We start from the raw sequence: 14153 nt of genomic DNA, 5'->3' as shown, positions 1-14153 counted from the left end.
TTGAAGAGCGTGGCTCCTGTTCGACAGTGCATGCACTACACTCAGTAGATATGCAACTTCGATCTACTACATTTTGAATGAAATTGATTCTAACAGCTGTGAGATGAATCCCAAGTCCGGATCACTTGGTCCAACATGCTCGTCACAAGAGCGAAGTCTCTTTCGACGTTGACCTTCCAATTCGACACAGCGATCCTGCAAGCGGGCTTACCCTCCCAAGACGAGCCGGAAACAAAAATCCTCGAGGTCGCATTGATCCTGCTAGTCAACTCACGATTAAGTTGCTCGTTCTTTGCGCGGAAAAGCACAATGATGCCGGTCTTTTCGCAAAGTTCGTCTTTTGACCGTGCCGCAGGCAGCGCCTCATACGCGGGATGATCGAAAAGCCAACCGTTGATCTTGCGGGCCAAACGGATCTGCGTCTCTAGCAGCGCTTTGTATCCTTCTCTCCCGTAGGCAAGAAGAGATGCGTAAATAGGCAGAGCGCGGAACCGGCGCGAATTCTCAACTCCGATGTTAAGCGGTGAAGGGATCTCTGCTGCAGCTCCAGAGCTCAGATACACAGCGTTTGAGTTGCGGAAGACATCCGCTGCCAGCGTCATGCTCGAGTGCCGGCAGAGGAAGAAGCCACAGTCGTAGGGGACATTAAGGAATTTATGTGCATCGCCCGTGATCGAATCGGCCAGTTCCAAGCCCTCGCAGCCTCTAGCAACAGCGGCGAATTCCGAGTCTGTAACGTCCAACATCCGACCGTAGATTCCAAAAGCGCCATCGACGTGCAACCATGCCCCGTACTTATCGCAAAGCTCACGCAGCCGCTGCATCTGTTCTTTGCCGGTGGTCGCAAAGTGTCCTGTGTTGACCTCGCCGCAAGAGATCACAACGATGCTGGCGTCTCCCGGTTGAGATAGCTCGTCAGCCAAAAAATCCATGTCTATCTCGAGTGGGTTCTCTTTGCTCGTGCAGAGGCTCTTCAAATTTACCCGGCCGATTCCCACAATGCCTGCTGCTTTGCCCAGCGATGAATGCGGCATGGTGGAGAGCACCTTGATACGGTTCACCCCGGCTTCCTGCATGACCTGTGAAAGGCCGTACTCGCCCACACTGCTAATTGAAACGCCTCGCTTTCGGGCTGCCTCCCGAAGGATGAACTCCCGACCACAGGCCAGGCCCATCAGGTTGCTCCCAGTGGCGCCTGTCGTGAACGTTCCGTTGAGCCACTCGGCTCGGTCCAGCCGCAGGAGGTCGGTCAGGAGTCCCAGTGCTTTGTATTCGACATCTGTCGCTACCGAATGCTCGGGCAGATGGACCTGGACATTTTGATCATACACGGACGCTATATGGTCGGCCAGCAGCGCGGCGGGCGTCGTGCCTCCCGTGACGAAGCCGTAGTAATTAGGGCTCAGACTCGCAGCGTTGAGACCCGGAATAATGTCCCTAAGGATATGGTCCCTCGTTTGTTCCAGGCCACGTCCCTTGTCAGGCAGAACATTGGGCAGAGATTCTCGAGCTTTGGCCAAGGCCTCTGATGAGGGTAGGATCGAAGAATCCCACGGCCGGAGAGCGGTGTCCCAAAGCTTGTGGCTGATTTGTGCATGCTCCTCGCGCGTAGTTTCAAAGTTGGAGGGTTCCATACTGTGTTAGAGACGATAGCAGACGTCTTGGAAGAGAAGATTGAACTAGACTGCCTGACCTCCTTCGTTCCGTCCTGTTCGTCGAGTAGTAGTATTGACTCATATCCGTCCTGGTGATCTTGGAAGAGGCCTCCGAGATCAGTGATTAAGTACGGACTCTCTCAAGTAGTCGATTCCAGTTCGCGCTTGATGGTTTCCAGATAATCCGTACTCTGTAACACGAGACTACCAGAAATCTATGGCCCGAGGGCGGTCTTGCATGTAGGTTCTTATAAGATGAACCTGACTCATGAGTCAGGGCTCGTTTGCGGAGGCGACTGTTCTCATGGCGAGTTACTTCCAGTAACTCGCTGTAACTCAGTACCGCCTTATACCTAGAGTATACTGGTTATCGTATGTCGTAGTCCCGACATTGTTATCTCATGTACTCCGTACGAGTAATTATACTCGTTATTTCGGCCTCTATTTTTGTTCTTTCGGGTTAGCTAGAACAATTTTGTCCTCATCATCGAGTTTTGGATACATCGACTCGTGATACTTCTAGAAATAGCGCTTCAGAGGCGATCTGATGGCCTAAGATGGGACGTCGAGTTCCTAGTAGTTAACTGACCAGACCTAAAATACGACCACACCCCGCCAAAATAAACACGGCTGCTATTCATCGACAGTCTGAATACATACCCTCTTGAACAACAGAAAGCTCTGTAACCATGTCAGCAGCAAAACTCCTTGATAGCCGCGTTCATATAGTTCCCGGTAAGCCTCCCTTTTCACTTGGACCCTCCACAACCGTATCAGGGTCTGAAATCCGTAGGCAAACTCCGCGTCACAGAGTACTTCTTCGAAGTTCCCCTGGACTACACCCAGCCGCACGGCGAGGCTCTTCGTCTCTTCGGCCGGGGCGTGCGTCGCCATGTGGTTCCACATAAAGACCAGGGCAACCTTGAACCGCTCCCTTGGCTCGTTTACCTGCAAGGTGGCCCAGGTTTTGGTTGCCAACTGCCGCAGTCAACGAGCTTTGTTCCCTTCTTGTTGGACAAGGGATATGAGGTTAGTTTCGGCAGCGTCGTAGTCCGCGATCCGAGTGCAAGAGCCGACATGACGGTCTAGGTTCTACTCCTTGATCAAAGGGGCACTGGTATGAGTACGACGATAACTGCGGCAACCCTCCAGCGTCGCGGAGACGCGGAAAAGCAGGCGGAGTATCTCCGACATTTCCGTGCAGACAACATTGTCCGGGACTGCGAGGCGGTTCGCAAGCTCCTGACGGCTGACTATCCGGAGGACCTTCAAAAATGGTCCGCCCTTGGCCAGAGCTACGGTGGCTTCTGTGCCACAACCTATCTTTCCTTTCAGTGAGTAATCGTGTGCTGTGTCTATGATTCAAGCCAGAGGTAGTTTCTGATTCCCACATCCAGCCCAGAAGGGTTGAAAGAGGTCTTTATCACAGGAGGCGTTCCCCCGATCTCTACATCCCCGGATATGGTCTATGAGAAAACATATGGTCTGTTTCTCTGGTGATATAGTAGTGCGGATGTCGCTGACAGACAGTTGTAGCCAAAGTTAGAGAGCGTAACCGAGCATATTACCAGAAATATCCCGAGGATGCAGAGAAGATCAAGCGCATCTACCAGTATCTGCAAGAAAACAAGCCCCGACTGCCTTCTGGCTACCTCACCCCTGCTCGTTTCCAGCAATTAGGGATCGCCTTCGGCCAGCACGGTACGTAACGATCAAAATCAGTCTGAACTTCAGTGTCTTCAGTGTCTGACGATGTTAGGTGGTCTGGATACTGTACATGGTGGGCAAGAAACAATCGACCCCTGTTATTTTTGGTTCTACTCTACTGACTCTTTCGAGATGTCGTGTTGCGTGCCACGAATGACCTGGACATGTTTGGCTTTCTGACACGCCCGACCTTACTGCTAATCGACGGTCAGGGCGCGTTTGACAAAGCAGTCATATATGCCATTCTTCATGAATCAATCTATTGCGAGCGGTATGACCATTGCCATCGGAACTCGCATCTTGTAGACTGACTTTTGATTTTGCAGCTGGGCATCAAACTGGTCTGCCGACAGACTTAGTCCCAAAGCTGGTCCAGAGTTCCAAATCAACCTTAAACAACCTCAGATCTACTTCACCGGCGAAATGGTCAGAGCCGCAGCGCCATACATTTGTGTAGACAGCTTGAATGCAAATGAGATGGCTAACCGTACAATAGATCTACAAAGACATGTTCGAGTCGTACGACGAGCTCGCGGATCTCAAGGACGTCGCGGGTATCCTGGCGTCGTACGAGGACTGGCCAGAGCTTTACGACAGAGAACAGTTGGGACGCAATGAGGTCCCCGCGTACGCGGCCATATATGTGGACGACATGTATGTGGATTTCAGCATCGCTTTCGACACTGCCCGCGCGATCCGCAATCTGAAGCCGTTCATCACCAATTCCATGTATCATGGAGCATTGTCCGATAAGACGGAGGAAGTTTTGCGACAACTCTTTTCGTTGAAGGAGGATACAATCGATTGAAGACGAAGATGTATGCCATCATTGCTTCGATACCTGTTGGGTTTATTCTTTCCCTTATCATCTTTGTTCAATCTTCCAAGCTTCGACTGAAATCAATCAGCCGTATCCGTCGCGCATCTCGCGGATGCAATTGTGCAGCCTTAGCCCTAACGAGGAATCTCGAAGCGGCCGATTCTCTAGGTAGATCAACATAAGCCTGCCCAGCCTCGAGCAAAGAACTCAACAGCTGGCGCATTTCTGCCGCCGCTGCTTCTCTTCTCGTTGTGGGCCGGACACCATCGCCTTGGTCCCCTGACTGCCGCCGTAGAAAGGTGTCGATTCGCAACTGCCTGGGATCATCGTCCCCATCCTGTGCGGTCCTTGAACGCGGCTTCTTCGGCTTTCCTTGCTGTGTGTAGCCTGCTTCTAGGGTCGCATCTGGAACATCCATCTCGTCCCCAACCACTGGTCCTCCGAGATCCTCTGCAGCCAGCATCGCGGCCAGTTGGTTGTCGATAAAACTGTCCAGTGCCTGCTGTAATTGGCCGGTCGCGCGTTCCAGCTCGCGGTTCTTGCTGCGCTCGGCTTCGATGAGCTCAGCCGCGAGCTGCGACGGGGTCTTCTTGACCCTGTCTGCGCTCTCGGCTTGAAGGCGGCGGATTCTGTCCCGTAGGCCTTCCGTAATCAGTTTCGCGTCGCGAAGCTCCTCCTCCGCTGTCCCGAGCCGGCCACGGTACCAGGGCAGCGATTCCTGTAGACTGCGAATTGAGGCCTTGCTCTCTGCAATCACACGTGCAGTCTCCCTTAGGGCCACGAGCGATGGCAAGGGGGAGTCTGGAGGTGGCAGATCAGGTTTGGATTGAAAAAGCGAGTCGTAAGCTCTTTTTGCGCGCCGGACCTGTGCCAGACGCTCTCTGAGATCAAGCCCAGGCTTGGGCAGGTCGTTCTTCCGCTGGTTCGACCGTCGAAGCTGCACGCCAAAACATGGTCAGCCGGCGTCAAAGTAGGCAAGGCCAAAGTCGTCACCTCACGAAGAGCGTCCTCCTGCCGCTTCACATGTTCTTGTAGACTACGAATCGTCTCGTCCAGCTTGCGATTGTAGGACTCAATGGCTTCATCGCTGAGAGGCACCCCATCCTGCTCGGCTTCAATGTTCGTCCCTCTCTCTGCATAAGAACGGATCCTATCCACAGTTTCCTGGCTAACGCTCATCGTCAACCTTATACCAGAGCAGGGCGACACTATTCATTCAAAGAAGATCTGCCATCCATGTAAATTCGACTGCAATGAAAACCCTGGACATGAGTTGTGAATGATCAAGGAAATCACGTGACTATCTAAGGATAGACGCGAGACGCGCTCCGTCTCGCTGTTTGTCTGGACACTCCGCATCAGATCAATCCTTCCGTCCTTCAAAAATTCCAGCTCGCGGCACAACAGCTGGCTGGAGCAATGAACCGCCCTTCATGACCAAGAATAACTTGGCACAACACCTACGCTGGCTGCTCAGTCGTGGTCCTCCTCAATTCCCGTCATTTGACCTGCCCGCGACCGAAACGAGCGAATCAACACGCTTTGAGACGAGCGATAATTCGAATTCTACTCCATTGCTTGCGCAGGCATCATCGGCACAGCAGCATGGTGGTCCGAAACGTGAAGAATCTGCGGGAGTGAAGATTGATCGCGATGGCGATGTGGTTATTGAAGAAGCGGATATGGCTCGATTACAACTTCCCCCCTCGTCAACCAAACCGCGTATGCTCAGCGTCCTCAAGAGCTCGTCGCCGAGCACGCCGGGAACTCCAAGTGTCAGCAGAGTCAGTGTGGATAACGGCAAGGTTACCGAGGTAACCCAGCGCGATTCCTTGAAAGGTGTGATTTCCTCCCTGCAAGCACAGTAAACCGCATGACCTGACCAACGTCCATACGTTCCAGCTCCGTCAGTCACACCAAACCCCAGCTCGCGTATATCTCCATTTCAGAAGCCAGCATCTGCACAGCCCTCGTCTGCGTTCAAGTCCCCCTTCACCGACGTAGAATCGATCGATCTCACAGGCGATGGAGACCAGCCGGCTTCGTCAGAAACCATTGAGACGTTTGGAGAGTCGCAACAACTATGGACGGAAGAGGCCGCGTCTCGTCCGGAACCACTCCCGAAGCGAGGCAAGAAGAGGAAAAGTGACGAGTATCAATCGGATCTTCAGTCCCCGCGGAAAAATAGAGCGTTGGGGTCGCCAGCCAAGACTCGAGTGATTGATGATGATGATGATGGTGATGGGTTCTCAATGTCACGCCGTGGCTCACCACGATCATCAAAGAAGTCTACAACGCGTATGCCGCTCCCTGCTCCATCAGCCCGCTCTCCAGCCCACGGTACCACTCCGTCGAGAAGTAGAGCGCGCATCGTAGCTGATTCCGACGATGATATTGATGACCTGGACAATTCCAATCTCTTCTCCCTTGACTCTGATGACGATCTCGACTATCCTGACCTCTCCTCTAAGCTCAACCCATCAAAAGAGACGGTTCCACCGTTACCTGTCGCGCAATCACCAAAGCCGCTTTCCACTTCCACTGCTGACAAGGCATGGACTCAGCCAGCTCAGGAGGCACTTTTGGAGACTGAGAGAGCTGGTCGACCTTTTCAAAGCACAGGATCAGCTCGCACACCCTCGCATTCTGGGCAGGACGAGAACGTTGTCAAATTTCTGAGTCTCCCTACTGCTGTTATCGACGCCGCTTTAGCGGATCTGGAAGACGAAGTCAAGAAGGATGCCAAGATCGTGTATGAGCGAATACTAGAGGGAAATGACAACTCTCCCGATATCCTTGCTCGAATCAAGTCGGTGCGGACAAGGATCGATGCGTTGAAGAACGCCAAGGAGGCTCGGGAAACCTACAAAATTTGCACGGAGAAGAAAGAAAAGATGGCGGCTGACATGCTGGCCATCATCCAGACAGGAGCCGAGCTTTCTGCACACGCGGCGGAGGTGGAAGAGAATCGATCCATCAACAAGCAGATTCGAGAGATTGAATCCAAGATTGCAGAGTATCTGCAGGTCGCGGACGTCGACTTCTCACGGTTTTCGGAGGCCATTTCGATCGCGGAACCTGCGGTCTCCATTCATGAGAGTCGTCATTCCCGTCCCATGGTACACGATTGTAGCTCAAATCAGTTTATACCAAGTTTGCCCTCGGCTCCCCCGCCTCAACGCCAGCCCTCGCCAAGTCGACAAACCCCCCATGTTGTTCCAACTCGTAGCTTCAATGCTACGGGCCCATCTGCTGTCAGAAATAACCCTTCGGCAGGGGCAATGAACTCTGCGGCTGGTTTTGAGCAAGATACGGATTCCTTTGACGAAGATGAAGACATTTTTGATCTCGCCGATGATCCGGGAATTTTACAGGCATCTACGGGCCCGACTCAACCGTTCCAGGGCCGCAATGTTCTCGTGGAAACGTCGGGTAACGTCAATCGGGCACCACCGCCGAAGGCCACTACTATCGTGAATTCCACAGGCTTGTTGAGTCATCCCTGGTCGGAAGACGTCAAAGCAGCGTTGAAAGACCGCTTCCATCTGCGGGGCTTCAGGCCAAATCAACTAGAGGCGATCAACGCCACCTTGAGTGGGAAAGATACGTTCGTTCTGATGCCTACGGGAGGAGGGAAGTCCCTTTGTTACCAGCTCCCCTCCGTGATCAGCAGTGGCCAGACAAGGGGCGTCACCGTTGTTGTATCGCCGTTGTTGAGTCTCATGGAAGACCAGGTCGAACATCTAAGGCGACTGAAGATCAAGGCGCACGTACTGAATGGGGACGTCGATGCGGACTATAAAAAATGGGTTCTAAAAACATTGAGGATCTCCAGTGCGGAACGGGAGATTGAGCTTCTCTACGTTACGCCAGAAATGGTTAGCAAGAACGCAGTTTTGCGTGACTGTTTGAAGACACTCCATAAAAATCGCAAGTTTGCTCGTCTTGTCATCGACGAGGCCCACTGTGTGAGTCAGTGGGGGCATGACTTTCGGCCGGATTATCAGGAGCTAGGTGAATTTCGCAAAGGATTTCCAGGAGTGCCTGTGATGGCGCTAACAGCCACCGCGACGGAAACCGTCAAAGTTGATGTGATTCAAAACCTTGGCATGGCTGGGTGTGATGTGCTGACGCAGAGCTTCAACCGGCCCAATCTCACGTACGACGTGCTTCCCAAGCCAGGATCGCCGGCGAATGTGGTCTCCGAGATCGCGAAGATCATCAACGACCACTATCGGGGCATGGCGGGCATCGTGTACTGTCTATCGAGGAAGAATTGCGAGGATGTGGCCGAGCAGCTTGCGAAAAAACACAATATCAAGACGGCTCACTATCACGCCGGGATGGACGCATCGGAACGGACGCAGGTGCAACGAGACTGGCAGTCAGGCAAATGCGACGTGATAGTGGCAACCATCGCGTTCGGCATGGGCATCGACAAACCTGACGTCCGTTTCGTGATACACCACTCGATCCCCAAGAGTTTGGAAGGATATTACCAGGAGACTGGCCGAGCGGGCCGCGATGGAAAACGATCTGGCTGCTATCTTTTCTACAGCTACCGGGATACCACTCAGCAGAGGCGTTTTATTGACAAGGGCGAGGGCAGCTGGGAGCAGAAACAACGCCAGAGACAGCTGCTGCGTAACATGGTCCAGTTTTGCGAGAACAAAACGGACTGCAGACGCGTGCAAATCCTGGCGTATTTCAACGAGACGTTCCGAGCGGAAGACTGCCATCAAACTTGTGATAACTGTCGCTCGGAGGTGGCGATGGAGACCCACGACTTTACCGAGTATGCTCGCAAGGCGGTTGAACTGGTTAAGTACTTCCAGGACGCAAAGGAAGACGTGACGACGCTGCACTGCGTGGATATCCTGGCCGGTTCGAAAAAGAAGGAAGATACGTACGGAGACCATCCGCTGTACGGCGCCGGTCGTGAGCTCGGGCTAGGGGAAGTCGAACGCTTGTTCTCGAAGCTGATCGTAGAGGATGTCCTGTACGAAAAGAGCAAGATCAAGCGCAAGTTTGCCCATCAGTATATCCGACTTGGCAAAAATGCTGGGCAAGTTCTCAATGGAAGGATGTCCATCCAAATGGTGGTCCGATCCGACAGGAGGTCTTCACGACGGGCAAGAACTGCGACGGATGACTTCCCCCAATCGACGAACGTGCCTTCGCCTCGGGCATCGACGACTCGGAAACGCAGGGCACCTGTTCCAGCCGTCAATAACGACGACAGTGACGAGAGCGATGGGTTCGAACCGATCCGCGTTGCTGGACGGGAGAGTCAACGCAAGGAGCGTCAAGTCGGGCCGCCGATCACGGAGGATACTCGACTGGGCGAGTTGGACGAAACGCGGCGGATGCTGGTCGACGACTTTGTGACCAACGCGAAGAGTCTGTGTCAGCAGGTAAATTTCGACGAGATGATAGTGCGAGCAACAGACACTGACAGGTTGATCTAGATCATGATGGAAAGGAACCTCCGCAGCCAGCCGTTTTCCGACACGATTCTCCGGGAGATGGTAATTCGGTCGGTAAAAAGTAAGTATATCCCTCTCGATCTACACCGGGTTGGTCCGCTAACACGGTTCCAGACACGGAGCAAATGCTAGACATCCCCGGCATCGACCCCGACAAGGTTGCACGGTACGGCGCCAAGTTCCTGCGACTGGTGCGCAATTCGCAGAAGTTGTACGAAGACATGATGAGAAGCAACAACGATATTGTACCAGACCCGAACCACCGGACGGTGATCAACATCGTCGACAGCGACGACGAGTACAGCAGCGGCGAGGAACTCTTCAACGACACGGCGCCCGAGAGCCACGGCACGACAACGAGTCGATACTTTGGCGGGTCCAACAGCAACGGCGTCGGCCCGTCCGACGCGGTGGTCGACTACATCCGCAGCGCCGCGTACTCGAGCACATCGTCGTCGCGCACACCGCGACCATCGTCGTCCGGAAGACCCGGGACCAGCGGCAGCAGCAGCAACAAACGTCGTGCCTCCGCCTTGTCACCGTCTGGAAAGACGGCCCGGCGGCAGAAGAAGTCCGGCCACCATCGACCGGGCACATCGTCCGGTTCTTCCTCCACGAGGAAGTCTAGCAAGACCAGCAGCTCCTCAGCTCCGAGGATTGGGATGATGCCAACGTGATTTGACTCGGTTGGGCGGAATTGTGTCTGTCTCTGTATCTATGATAGTGGTATCATTGGGTTGTTTGTACGGAGTAGATCGATGTAGCGTTTTGGTAGACGTTTGCATGGGTAATATATTTGATATTGAGTTCGGAGTACTCCGTACTGTGTGAGGTGAATTATATTTTAAATCCCTCTGTTGATCTAATTGAGCCGCGGAGTGCGGTCCAGCAAGATGAACTTCATTTAACCTGGCAGTGTGATACTCTCCAAGAATATATTCGCGACAGATCCAGACCATCATTATTCAACTTTTCAAGCGACTCATCGTTTTATGTGGTTGCAGTGTTTGCACCATCCTATTGAGTTCCGTAACCTTGAGAGGAGAAAAGAATAAAAAAAAGAATAGATAAACATGCAACAGCTGGGATTCGCTGGTGGTCACCCACCCAACTACTAACCAGCCGGCGTGTGGCTTAAGTACGGCTGAGCGGACGGGAAGCCCTGTTTTCCACACCCTATGGTCGCATGTACTTTACACATCAGAGAACTGGGTATATGTACAATGTCGCCCACGCCTTCGCTCTCATCAAAGCATTCCTACTGTACTACAGCTACTGATATAGTAGCCTACCTAAGTCTGGGTATCTACAAAGAATTAATAATATCAGCGATACTCCGACATCATCCCTACATCCACACCCGTCGTCGTAATTTGATGTCGACACTCCTCCTCCGTCTGACCGCCCAGTGGCGCCGCTGCAGTAGTAGCTGTAGTAGTAGCATATGGGTTGAGATCCGCTGGCAGCGGCAAGGAACCAACGTACAGGGACTGCTGGAGGTAATGCGGGGGCAGGTTCAGGATCCCATCGTTGGAGTCTGGCGGGAAGAGTTTATCCCATTCCGTCTGGTAGCCATAGCGTTAGTACAAAACTTGGTAGGGAAAAGACTGGAAAAAGAAACATGAATCCTACCCAGTCAATGTCCAGCATGGGTGTGTCGCCCTGCGCGGGCGGCGAGGACGACGAGGTGGATGCGGGGATGCATGCAGCTGGCTTTCCCGCTTCTGGGGTGAATCTGTAGTTGGCTATGGGTTGGTCTCGAGGTGTTGAGGAAGATGTGGACGGATTATGGAGCGGTGGTTGTTGGAAAGCGACGGATGGCTCCGAGATGGAGAGTGCGGCGACGGAGGGAAAAGGATGCTGCTGCTGCTGCCGTTTGGAATGGTGTTGGCGGGAGACCTTGTCCAGAGTGCGAGTAACTACGTCTTTGCCAGGGAGAAAGGGCAGAAATTCCCCGACCGATTCGTAGCCCTCGGATGGGCGGGAGGAGCGACCAAGCTCCGCCTCCTGGAAGCCGGCGGTGCTGGAGCCGGCCGCCTTCGCGCGAGCCTGCGAGTCAAAATCGGGCAGACTGGCCTCGGCGGTGGTGCGGGTCTGCTTCAGCCGACGCAGGGACCGGCAGACGTAGACTCGATCACGGAACTGGCGCAGGGTGCGGCGGGCGCAGCGTTGGCGGTGGACAATGACCTGCTCGCGGGTCATGCTCCTCGTCGTCGCTGGCGGCAGGAACGACGACAGGCCCATGTCGAACACGTAGTCGAGACACCGCCAGATGCGGTCCGCCTGGCGGCGCATCGGGTGTAGGTATACCTCGACGAGGAGCAGCACGGCGGCGTGAAAGTTGTGGTAGGCGCGGCTGTACCACGCCCAGGGCGCCAGCTCCGGCCGCGTCTCCAGAGCGATGGACGCCTCGAGATGCTGTGTCGCCGTGCTGAGAACAACCAGGAGGAGTCTATCTGGCATTTGGATGCGCGGCCCGTTGTAGAACACGCTCAGGAGCGCAATGTAGAGCCGATCACACATCATCTCCATCGTCGACGCAGCGAGCTGTCTCAGGGGCGTTGTTCTCGGATCGGAGTCGTCCCTCAGGAGCAGGTCGTACCGCGCCACCATGGACTGTCGGAATTTCTCAATCTTGCCGATTGCTTGCGTCACGCTTATTTTCTTGCTTTGCAGCCGTTCCCGGTCAGCAAGCACGGTGCGCAGCATCTCCTGACATTCAAAGCGTATCCGCATAAACGTCATTTCGGTCCATCGCAGAGAGGTTGTCTCGTCGTCGTCGTCATCAACTGAAGCTGCTGCCTCTAGTTCATCGTCGTTGGCGTTGACCGGCAGCTTGGTAGTAAACTCCTCCCGGCGAATCGTCACACGCGGTCCTTGAGATTCCGCAGCCCGGAGATCCAAGAAGCACAGCTGGTACCAGACGAGGCGCCGGACGTGGGTCTCGACGGGGCCGCAGTTGTATTCCGCAGGGTCCCGATGGAGTCCCATGCACTCAGCCAGGCGGATCGCCACGCCGATGAGGGCGGAGTGTGCCCGGGAGATTGTCTCGCGGCACATGGGGAGCTATTGATCGACAGTCAGCGTGATCCTGCGCGTTCTGTAAATCAAGGAAACACTTACTAGATACATGACAAAAGCTTGCAAGGTTTCGAGCTTCGAGGCGCGCAGTAATTGAGCCCTAGCCAGGGCCCTTTCCGTGCCCAGCTGGAAGTTCTTGATCAGCTCCCGGCGATCAACACCAAACGTTCGGGACACGTCCGCGTCGCGCATGCTGACAGCGGCGGTGAAGAGGGCAGCAAAGACGACGGCCTGCATGGATGCAGGTGGCTCGATGCCCTTGGACACAGCGTCGTAAAGTTTGTGATATCGCCTCTCAAAGCGCGGGCGATGGACGACGCGCGCGACCGGGTGACAAACAGCCCAGTACTGCTCCATGAGACGATCCGCCGCGGGCTGCCGGGGCAGCAGCAGCTCGAGCGCACACTCGTGAACCGCGTTGCTGCTCGCGCTGCGGATCAGCAGGTCCGACAACGGCGCGATATAGTCCGGCCCGGGCTCGAGAAACGGCAGCGGCACTCCCCGCGTGGCCATCTCCACGAGCCGGGCCAAGTCCGCGGCGGCGGCGTCGTCGTCGTCGTCGTCATCGTCGTCGAACCTGTCGCCGGCGTTGGCGCCCGCGGATCCCAGCGCGATAATAAGTGTCAATTCGTCCGTCAGCCGCGGCCGCACGTACCCACCGAGCCGGTCGGTCAGCCGCATGCGGCCCATCCGAATACCCAGATCGGCCAGGACATCGTCCGCCCCGGGGTTGTCGTCGTCATCATCATCGTCGTCGTCGTAGGTGACATCCGGCACGGCCATGCCGTGTGGCACAGGCTGCTCGTCATCATCCTCGGCGGGCAGCAGCAGCGGGTCCTCGGACTGGCGAGACCCTTCTGACGCGACACCACCACTACTACCACCGCTGCTACCACCTTCAGGCGTCGCCGATGATGCGTCCAGCGCTAGGAATCGCTCCAGATGGCTCATGCGCTCCTTGAGCTCGTTTAGTCGCAGCCGCGCCGCCGAGTCCGATGGCGCCATGAACAGGCAGCGGCGGTTGGATTTGGCGCAGTTCGTGCATGGCTGCGCGCGGTCGCACTTGAGCTTGCGGCGGCGGCATTCTAGACATGAGGTGATAAGGCGGTTGCGACGGCGCACGGGGGTTCTTCCATCGGACAGGGCCCTCGCTCGGCCAGCGGCGATGGGGTTGGCCGCGTCGTATCGCCCTGAGTCGCGGGGAGGGAGGTTCATGGCGGACGGCGAGAGAAGCTGGGTAGGCCTAGCGAAACCGAAGGGAGACAAGGCAACATTATAATTCTTCACCTGATGCGCCTCGCTCGAGGCCAAGCAGCAGTGGGTAGAATCGAAGTATGCAGCAGCAGCGGCGAGTTTCGTGTGTTGCCGCGTCTCTTGGGCAGCTTGAACTTTGGTCTCTCTTGA

The 14153-nt window shown here is 55.0% G+C and overlaps 5 protein-coding genes across 5 annotated transcripts; 2 read left to right on the top strand and 3 right to left on the bottom strand.

The window, feature by feature from the left end:
• Positions 1-89: 89 nt before the first annotated feature.
• VTN31DRAFT_2596 (uncharacterized protein) lies at positions 90-1634 on the bottom strand (the record flags this gene model as incomplete). Its single annotated transcript, XM_069402781.1, has 1 exon — positions 90-1634. The coding sequence occupies one exon, from the start codon at positions 1632-1634 to the stop codon at positions 90-92; it is 1545 nt and encodes a 514-aa protein (XP_069262029.1).
• A 710-nt stretch (positions 1635-2344) lies between these two features.
• VTN31DRAFT_2595 (uncharacterized protein) lies at positions 2345-4170 on the top strand (the record flags this gene model as incomplete). Its single annotated transcript, XM_069402780.1, has 9 exons — positions 2345-2390; positions 2449-2684; positions 2745-2989; positions 3053-3138; positions 3192-3356; positions 3415-3435; positions 3495-3633; positions 3689-3788; positions 3859-4170. 9 exons carry the CDS (start codon positions 2345-2347, stop codon positions 4168-4170), a joined length of 1350 nt encoding a protein of 449 aa, XP_069262028.1.
• A 67-nt stretch (positions 4171-4237) lies between these two features.
• VTN31DRAFT_2594 (uncharacterized protein) lies at positions 4238-5361 on the bottom strand (the record flags this gene model as incomplete). The annotated part of the gene is made up of 2 exons (XM_069402779.1): positions 4238-5119; positions 5176-5361. 2 exons carry the CDS (start codon positions 5359-5361, stop codon positions 4238-4240), a joined length of 1068 nt encoding a protein of 355 aa, XP_069262027.1.
• Positions 5362-5615: 254 nt separating this feature from the next.
• On the top strand, positions 5616-10345 carry VTN31DRAFT_2593 (uncharacterized protein; the record flags this gene model as incomplete). The annotated part of the gene is made up of 4 exons (XM_069402778.1): positions 5616-6021; positions 6085-9596; positions 9651-9729; positions 9783-10345. The coding sequence occupies 4 exons, from the start codon at positions 5616-5618 to the stop codon at positions 10343-10345; spliced, it is 4560 nt and encodes a 1519-aa protein (XP_069262026.1).
• A 648-nt stretch (positions 10346-10993) lies between these two features.
• VTN31DRAFT_2592 (uncharacterized protein) lies at positions 10994-13964 on the bottom strand (the record flags this gene model as incomplete). The annotated part of the gene is made up of 3 exons (XM_069402777.1): positions 10994-11233; positions 11301-12734; positions 12792-13964. 3 exons carry the CDS (start codon positions 13962-13964, stop codon positions 10994-10996), a joined length of 2847 nt encoding a protein of 948 aa, XP_069262025.1.
• Between the last annotated feature and the right edge of the window lie 189 nt (positions 13965-14153).

This window comes from Thermomyces dupontii (assembly GCF_041956625.1).
Source record: "Thermomyces dupontii strain NRRL 2155 unplaced genomic scaffold VTN31scaffold_2, whole genome shotgun sequence".
In the NCBI taxonomy this organism is placed as follows: domain Eukaryota; kingdom Fungi; phylum Ascomycota; class Eurotiomycetes; order Eurotiales; family Trichocomaceae; genus Thermomyces; species Thermomyces dupontii.
This window is presented reverse-complemented; position numbering and strand designations above follow the sequence as displayed.